General features: G+C 40.9%; 1 protein-coding gene across 1 annotated transcript in view; it reads right to left on the bottom strand.

The window, feature by feature from the left end:
- Positions 1–1,206: 1,206 nt before the first annotated feature.
- Positions 1,207–9,756, bottom strand: part of LOC122535332 (microtubule-associated protein futsch-like) — a 22,705-nt gene continuing 14,155 nt past the window's right edge. The window contains exons 2-5 of the mRNA XM_043666790.1: positions 8,035–8,487; positions 5,761–6,228; positions 4,043–5,685; positions 1,207–1,701 (exon numbers count right to left, since the gene is read on the bottom strand). Of these exons, the coding sequence (XP_043522725.1) occupies positions 1,569–1,701; positions 4,043–5,685; positions 5,761–6,228; positions 8,035–8,487 (2,697 nt within the window). The 3' untranslated portion in view covers positions 1,207–1,568. The remainder of the gene's footprint in view (positions 1,702–4,042; positions 5,686–5,760; positions 6,229–8,034; positions 8,488–9,756) is intronic.

The following is a 9,756-nucleotide window of genomic DNA, read 5'->3' as shown; positions in this document are numbered from 1 at the left end:
GCCGATCACCGGGCCTTCGATTTCCCACGTAAGTCGCGATCCATCTTTGGCGGACAATGAATAGCAGCGGCGGATCTGCTCTCGGCGTGTGGATCGAGCCGGGCAGCCGTGGAATTCCTCGTGTCGAAGGTGCGCCCAGGCAAAACACGCCTTTGTCTCTCGGCTCGAGAGAGCTGCCTGCCTCCGTTTTGAATGCTCGCTGGCGTGCACACGCGCGCGAAACCGGAGAACCTTAGCGGCGTAAGAGTAACGCACATAAGAGCTCTACGAGATTAATGCGTAACCTTTATGAAACGCGACGACGCTTTGCGACGAGCCGCGTGGCAAACGGATCCACGGAATACGCCGCGTGGGCGTGCTCTGCCGCGAATTCCTTTCGCCGCGATAGCTCTTGCACGCAGAGAGTCCAACTTCTCTCCTTTTTCTACTTGTGCTTTTTCTGTCTGACAATTTTTGTGAACGCTGGAACTACCAACGATCGAAGCAGATTAGAATTTTCATGCGGGGACATAAAAGTGAAAGAGATGGAGAAACTGTAAGATGCAACATGCGAGCTTCTATTTGTGTGTGTTTTGTAAAAAGTCATTTAAATCTCTAAAGATACACTGTTGCAAATGAATAATAGAAATTTCACTGTTATGAAAAAAAAAAAAAAAAAAATAGAAAAATTGTAAATTGCAGTGGAATGTATAATCTTTTATTTGTGTATTTTGTAAATAATCAATTTAAATTTCTAAAAATATACTGTTATGAAAAAAAAAAAAAAATGGAAATTTCACTATTAGTGAAAAAAATAGAAAAACTTTGAAATACAATGGAATGTGCGAGCTTTTATTTGTGTATTTTATAAAAGGTCACTTGAATTTTTAAAGATACACTGTTACAAATGAATAATAGAAATTTCACTATTAGTGAAAAAAATAGAAAAACTATAAAATATAATAGAACACGCAACCTTTTATTTTATAAAAAAATCATTTAAATCTAAAAATACGCTGTTAGTGAAAAAAAATAGCTAACTGTAAAATACAATACAATACACAAATTTTTATAATATAATATTTTATAAAAAAATTTTTATAATATATTTTATAAAAAAATTTTTATAATATAATATTTTATAAAAAAATTTTCATAATATAATATTTTATAAAAAAAATCATTTAAATTTCTAAAAACACACTGTTTTACATCTGTAATGTCTGAATATCAAAAATTGTCATTTAAATGTCTAACAAAAATTGTCAATCAATCATTTTAACGACCTCGGTAGTTCCGAGTCAGTGTCAAATTCGTTGGTTAGCGTTGGATCGAAGTTGGTTCATCTGATAGCAGGCAAGAGCAAGGACGAGGCAAGAAGCTGGGCAATTAAGGGGAACTCGCGGGTCAACGCGAATGGCGCTAACATTTTTGCGCGGTTAGCAACGCGGCTGATGGATTTAATTGACTGATTCGAGCGGTTTTAATGGAACTTCTCCCCGAGCAGAGCCGCTCGATTGTTTTGCACTGACCTCGAACCGGCGGCTTTTAATTTGCCGAGCGAGGAACTCTTCCCAACTAGGAACAGGCTAGAGGATAATGAAGACGTCGCTGTATTCACACTTACCATTTGCATCGAGCATGCCTTCCTTGCCCGCCGATTCCTCTCGCTCTGCTTTCCCCGTGACGCTCGCCTCGTTGTCGGTTGATTCTTCGTTATTCCTGTTGACAGAGGCAATCGTGTCATTCTTCTAATAAAGCTTGAAATTCAGAGTGTCGATATAAAAGGGAGATCTGACATTTCACGTGTTACGACATGGAATAACTTTTCTGGTGCCATTTTTGAGGACCATTTTTCTATGGTGCATTTTTACGAATCGAAGCGTACAGTTCTCGGAAATTTCACCCTTTCAATTAAACTGTTCATCTGATGAGTTTCGTGTTGCCCAAATTAATTATAAATTAATCTATGGAAAGACAGATAGATTATGGACGCGTGCACGCTAAAAATGCAACACCAAGTGAGCTACATCGTCTCTCTTTTTTTAAATTGATGATTTTAAACCACTTAGGTTGACGAGCTCGATAAACCTCATTTCTTCAACTCCGTGTCGGACTCTGTCGGTAAAACGATCAGAAAACGTAAAATTATACGAGACGACCTAATGGCTCAATTACGTATCGAGGAAGGCGTGGTTCGAACGCGTGACAAATCAACACGAGGCGAGTGTTTCGCAAGTACAAATCAGCGACGAGGCAAACCTGAGAGAAACGCAAGGCGGAAATGGAATTTGCTCGCAATTAAAGACGCGATCCGCAGTGTCGTGAATTAATGTACTGTGAACTCGCGTCTACTTTGGAGTTTGACTGTTTGCCACGCAGATACCATCGTAGTGTGAATAAAAAAAAGTATTCCGGTAGATTCTGTCAGATGGTATACATTGATAGGTCGATGCGAGACACCAGTTTTGGTAGCAGATCGAGAGGTATCTGGCGACAGATCGTTGTGTACGGACGGTTCGTTTCATTCCCACTTTCGAAGGAACTGGTTTCGCAAAGTTGAACGACACGTTTATTGCCAAACGTATTGTTCAACCATAATAAGCTTCATCTCCGTTCGAATCCGGAGCAAGCATTGCGACTAACAGAGTGTTGACCGCTGTTCTCTTCGACTGTCTTTTCCTTCTTTTCAGAATATTCTAAAATTACAACTGTGTACTATAGTCTATACTAATATTTGATACCACTACAACGTCGAAATATAATTCATTTCGGTGGTGAGATTAACGAGACGATACGTTCTATAATATAAGATTTTCTCTAAAATCTCAAAGAAAATCTTCCTTATTTTAATAAATAAAATCTTACTCCATTTTAGCGTCAGATGGAGATATTAAAATTCGAAGCACGCAGTTGAAAGATGAACAGTCTATTATGGTACCAGTTCAATGTTGATTATGATGGTAAGAGTTCATTAGAAAGGGGTCCAGGCAAGTTGTTCTTTAACCACTTGCGCTGGCAACTGATTGCGGACCATAACGAGTGACCGAACCGTATAAAATAATTCGTCGCTTTCTTCTTCTTTTGAACTTCGTCCGTATGATGTCACTGGATAGAAATTATTGAGAAGTAATAAGTTTATTATTTGTTTCGCCTGCGTTATACTTAAATATACTTGAAACTGAGAAAATATTGCAATTTTGGGACAAAAAATTCTGGACGTGCGTGGCACGTCATTCTAGCGCAAGAGGTTGACCAGTTGAATCGAGTGAAATGAATTAACTGGCGTTAATTAACGTTTAACGCTCGTCATATTCGCAGTAACACAAAGTGTTTTAGAGGATGATATGATTTACAAGTTAGCCCTTTGAGTTACAATATCGAGTCACTGTGGTAGAAATTATGGTTTCGATTCGAAATGTAAATTTGAATTTTTCAATTTCAATTCAATTCTTTGTAAACCGACGATTAATAAATACAAATTATATAGGTATGCTTTATGTCTTGTAAATTAACCCTTTGAATAATATCGAGCCACGCCCATTTTTTATTATAATTATTAGTTTCGATTTGAAATGTGAATTGGAGTGAATTTTCAGTTTTAATTCAATTCTTTGAACTGACGATTAATAAAACAAAAATTATTGCTTTATGTTAACTTTGAGTTATAATACCGATTAATAAAACAAAAATTTATGCTTTAAGTTAACTTTGAGTTATAATACCGAGCTACACGAGCCCATAGTATTATAATTATAGTTTCGATTTGAAATGTGAATTTGAGTGAATTTTCAGTTTCAATTCAATTCTTCGAAAGAACTGACGATTAATAAAACAAAATTTATTGCTTTATGTTGTATAAGTTAACTTTGAGTTATAATACCGAGCCACACGAGCCCATAGTATTATAATTTGAATTTTCAACTTCGATTCTTCGAAAGATCAATAAATTACGAATGGTATAGGTGTGAGATTCTCGGTGCTTTATATCTGCTATACACGTGTGTTTCGATAGCCAACATTTACTGAAGGCTGTGAGACAAGAACGAAGCTGAAGACTCACGGATTCGTGTACTCGAGGGAATTGGTCTCCTCCTCTTCGCCAATGGTCGCCAGGTTGCTCTGCCAATAATAATCCCCTTCGTCGCTCTCTTCGCTCGTGTCCTCCTCGTCCGTAATTTCGTTGTTGCTCTGGGCACGGTTGGTCGTCAGAGCGTGCACGCTGATATCGTTGCACGATCTAAAAGAATCCTCGCTCTCGCTGCTCTCTCGCAATCCGTGCGACGTATCCTCGTTCTTAACCGGCGGATCGATGTCTCTCGATCGCTCCAGACTCTCGCTTCCAACCACCTTGTCCTCCAGTTCGTCAATGGGCTCGTTGAACTTGGTGATCTGTTCACCCTCGTCGTCAGAATCCTCCGTCTCGGTCGAGGCCGAGCTAACCGAAGCTCTAAGCTCCGGCTTAGGCCTCTCCGGCTCCTGATGCTTGCCTTTATCCTCACGCAACGTTGAATTCGTTCCGCGAGGTGAGAACGCCCTCGCCTTTCGTATCTCGATGATCTCCAACACCTTGTTCGTCCTGAATCCCTCCTCCTCCCGAGGATCGTAGTTCTCCATAGACTCGGTATCGTCGGTCTCCTCCTCGGTTCTCTTCTTGTCCGAGTCCGCGACCATGTCCGTCAAATTCCTGTCGTCGAGATCTGTCGTCTTCGACCTGTCCTCGAGCCTCGCCCTGACAACGCGCGCAAGCTCGTCGAGTTTGCCGGCGTTTGCGACGTCAGGCTCGTCGTCGTCGTCCTCCTTCTCGAAGCTGGTTTGCCTGGACTCGGGCAACGAGGACGGTTTGGCCTCGGTTCGAGGGAGGATCGCTGGTGGCGGCGGTGGCGGCGGTGGCCTCTTCCGTCTGATCTTGACGTCTCTCCTGGGCAGCGGCTTGGGCGGTAGAACAGGTGCATCCTGATTGTCGAGAGCCTCGCTGAAGGATTGGTCGCTGTTCGGTTGATTGACGGCGATTCTGTTCACGTGATTCCTGGCAGGCAGCGGCGGTGGCGTCCTGCTGCTCGGAGTTTCCTTGCGCTTGGCCAGAGACTCGGCGGAAGACTGGAATTCCTCGCAGTGGACGCTGTTGACGCGCTCGACGAGTTCCACGTCGTCCTTAATTGGCCTGAAGTGCGTGGTCGAGTCGGCGGCGAGATCGGCCGTGTAGAGTAGATCGGGCCTGGCCTCGTGGCCGTAGCTCAACGGCGCGTCCTGGAAGCTCAACGGCGGCTGAAACGTGATCGTTTCCTCGATCAGCACCGTGTTCGGCGCCACAACCGCCGTGATCTTCTCCACCTCGCCCCGGGACTCCACGTGAGTCACCGCTTCGGAGCTAGCCAGACGGCGGAGCAGATAGTCGGGGGTCGGGTTGGACGATTGGTAGTCGTCGGACAGGTTCTCGAACGGACAGATCGCTTTGGACAGTTGCGAGTCGCGGTCCGAGGATCGATCCACGAAGTCTTGATCCACTCGCGAGAATTGTTCGCTCGGTTGTTCGGAGGCGGTGGAGGCAGTCGAGACGGTGGAAATGGTGGATACTCGGTCGGAGGTGGTGGAGAATCGGTCGATCATCGTCGACATCGAGCTGCCGGTGTCGTCCGACGTGCTTCCGTGCGTCGAGCCGCACTGGGACCTGGCGTCCATGTACACCATCGCTTCGGGTGGTTCCTGCAGGTGGGACAGAATGGAGGTTGCATCTCGCAAGAGAAGATAACTCGTGTATGATAATAACTGTAGATTTACCTGTTTGGATTTCGCGAGTTCTGGCGATCGTTCCTTGACGATCGATCCCTTCGGGCTCTCCTGAAGCACGGAGCCGTTGCTCCTCGGGGAAGACTCGCAGCTCTCGAAGGAGGTCGACTTGCTGTCCGGCTGATTGGCAGGCTGCGAATTTGGCGAGCCATTTTGCGAGCTGCTCTGCGAGCTGGAACCGCTCCAGGATTTCTTCACGGGACTCGGGTTCGCCTCGCCGTCGGCCAAGCCTCGGGCTTGCCTCAGCTTTCGCGGCGGCACGGGTGGTGGCACCGAGGGCAATTCGGGCGGCACTTTGCTCCTCTCCGGTGAATTCTTTTTCTCGGCGCTCACCACCTCCGGCCTCAGCGCTCCTCTGCACCTAACCATCAGCTTGATAACCAGCTGCGACTCCTTCAGCCGTCTCACGCAATCCAGCCGAGTCATGTGTGTCACTGGTACACCGTCGATCGAGAGTACCTGGAAACGAGGCACGTTGTGTGACATGACCGGTGTGTGCGATGCGACAGGCTCGTTTCTTGCTCCTGCCCCTCGCTGCGAACGAACCTGCCCCTCTTGAGAATCGTTACGCGACAACTGGGTCTCCGTGATTTGTACCGAAACTCGTTTATCGAAACTCTCAGTCTAAACTTTCTTTACAAGCCTCCTACTGCAACACTTTGCTCTAATCTCACACAACACGATATTTTGTAAGAGTCTGTCCAAAAAGTGTTGCAAAAGGTCGTAAATAGCTGTACGTATTATAGTTTTTGATCAAATTGCGCCAGGCAATGATATTTTATGATACTTTAGGTGTGTATATAGATATACCTAAACTGTCATGATTAACATGGTATATCTAAAGTATCATAATTATCGTAATATACTTATATAGGTATATAGATATACCAGGTATATAATTATGATGCTTTAGGTATATCTATATAGTATAGTATACTTATATAGGTATACTTTAAGTATCATAATTATCATAATATTCTTATATAGGTATATAGATATACCAGGTATATAATTATGATACTTTAGGTATATCTATATAGTATAGTATACTTATATAGATATACCTTATGTATTATAATTATCATAATATATCTATACATGTAGGTATATATAATATTCCAAGTATACCTAAAGTATCATAATTATTGTGGTGTATCTATATATATGTATCTAAAATAACATAATTATCATGATGTACCTATATAGATGTATAGGTATACCAAGTATATAATTATGATACTTTAGATATATATAGGTATGATTTTAGATATATGATACTTTAGGTATATAATTATGATACATATCTACTATATACTTTATACTGAATTTATTTCATTATATAATTATGATACTAATATATAAGTATACCAGATATATAATTATGATACTTTAGGTATACGTAGATATGACATTTTAGATATATGATACTTTAGGTATATAATTATGATACATATCTACTATATATTTTATACTGAATTTATTTCATTTCATAATTATGATACTAATATATAGGTATACCAGATATATAATTATGATACTTCAGGTATACGTAGATATGACATTTTAGTTATATAATTACGATACTTTAGGTACATAATTATGACATTATGATACTACATATCATATACTTTATACTATATACTGTATATACCTAGTATCATTACGTAATTATGATACCAGGTATGTAATTACACTAAAAACTATATATATTAATAAATACGACAAACATTTAATTTCTAAACATATATATTTTTTTATTTAACAAGAATATATATATATTTAGATCATTTACTATCGAGAAAATTAAAATTATTAAAATAAATTAATTAACCCTGATAGAAAAGATACATATCTACTATATACTTTATACTGAATTTATTTCATTATATAATTATGATACTAAATATATAGGTATACCAGATATATAATTATGATACTTTAGGTATACGTAGATATGACATTTTAGATATATGATACTTTAGGTATATAATTATGATACATATCTACTATATACTTTATACTGAATTTATTTCATTATATATTTATTTCATATATTACAAAATATATTTTACGAAAAATTCATTTTCATTACTTTATACTATTAATAATGTTATCAAATTTTAATTATTACTGAAATATATTTTTATTATAAAACTTTATTAAATTATATTAATTTAAAATTATATATATATATATATATATATATATATATATATATATATATATATAAAAATTTATATTTTAAAAGCTCGACAATTTCCTTACCTCGTCACCCTCCCCCAAAATGCCCCACGAGCATTTCGCCCTGCTAGCCGGACTTTGCTCCGCGCAGCTCTGAACGAACAGCCTCCTGACTCTCTCGGACGTCTTGTTCCCTCCTTCGAACTTCAGTCCGAACCCCAGCCGTTCCCCCGGTAACCTGTACACCTCGACCTCCTCCTCGAGCGGCCCGTCGACACCGTTGCTCGTGCTCTTGGTCGACGCGGCGATCGGAATCGTCGGCAGATGAGCATCGTCCTCTTTCTTACCGGTGTTACCGATCGACAACACCGTGACGAAATTCTCCGGCGGCGGCGGCTGGCTCTCCACGCTGACCACCGTCACGAACTCCTCCGTTGCAGCACTCTTGGCGACATCCATTTTCCGGATCGTTCTCAACGCCGCGTTCCATTCATCGCACCGCCGCTGATCTTTACAATCCGGAATGCCGGCCACTCCCTGAAAGCAGGTCCGCAACCATTGTAGACGATCTGTGTCGTAACCGGCGGACAAGTTTCCTCGAGCTATGCCCGAGCGAGCAGACAGTTGCTGCCCGTTTTGCAGGACGCAGTGTGTGCGTCGGACGACAGCGGTTGTCGCCGCTTTCTCCGTTAATTCGATTTTTATTACTTACAATACGTACCAACCGGTGTTACGTTCGATTATAACGTTTGATTCTACGTACACTGCTGGTGGAAAATTGGGGGACATTTCGAAATTGATTATTGAAGCGCTAAGAGAAAGAAAAGAAGCATTTGATTCTTTTTTTTTTTCTTATTAAACAATTTTTGTATCAATCAGAAAAGCAAACGACGTGATATTTTTATGTCCTTGTTTCTTCTTTATCGCTTCATATTCATTTTGAAACGTGACTCCAATTTTTGTGAGCAGTGTATTAAAATATCGCGAGCAACACGTTTGCACCAATTGCCATCCACGTGTGGATGAGTCTCGTTTTGGTTAGTTGTAGATGACTTCACGAGTCATTAACTGGATCATATCGCGATGCTATTATGAGTGCTGTTACGAGAACGGATTTAACGTTACTGAACTGATTAGGTGGAGACTAAATTAAATAAACTACAGACGATAGATATACCATAGCATGAAATTTCCATCAGAGACGTTAAAGAAGGTGTAAAAGAAACAGAACATCTTCGTAATATTTATAAATAGGGTACACAAGCTTGTTTTTATGTATTTTACGAAGGATCATTCGAGTCTCCAGAAACTACACTTGTTTTGGTAGTATTAAACTTCGTTCAACGCGTGGAGAAAAAGATTTGTAGCAAAACAGTTCGATACAGAGTGTTTGACAAGAACGTCGGAAGTCATTTCTCTAGAAAAAGTATTCCTTTCGTAAAAAATTTTGCACGGATCGAAAGTACACTTGGAACGCTACTACGCGTCCAATTGACGCAATGTGTCCAATCTTCAGCACTAGTGATTACTCTTTCTATATTGTTTATCAACCACTTTTCTCAGCATACGAGACATGAAAAATCGCAATATTTCTCGAATTCGATGACTTGGGCTATCCGTTGTCAAGACACGCGTCCCTCGCTGTCTATGATTGTTCACGATCGACCAAACATTTTTCAAACCCTGTCAAACGAGCCTAGTCTGTCCACGGAAATCCAATTATCAAGAAAAACTGTCAAGTATCCAATAAAAGTGCATGTTTGCGGCTGCTTTGACTTACGCGTCTTTACAAACAGTCGAGACGCT

This window comes from Frieseomelitta varia, unplaced genomic scaffold (genome assembly GCF_011392965.1).
Source record: "Frieseomelitta varia isolate USP_RPSP 00005682 unplaced genomic scaffold, Fvar_1.2 scaffold_699, whole genome shotgun sequence".
In the NCBI taxonomy this organism is placed as follows: Eukaryota; Metazoa; Arthropoda; class Insecta; order Hymenoptera; family Apidae; genus Frieseomelitta; species Frieseomelitta varia.
The sequence above is the reverse complement of the archived record's forward strand: the minus strand, read 5'-3'. Positions and strand labels throughout refer to the sequence as shown.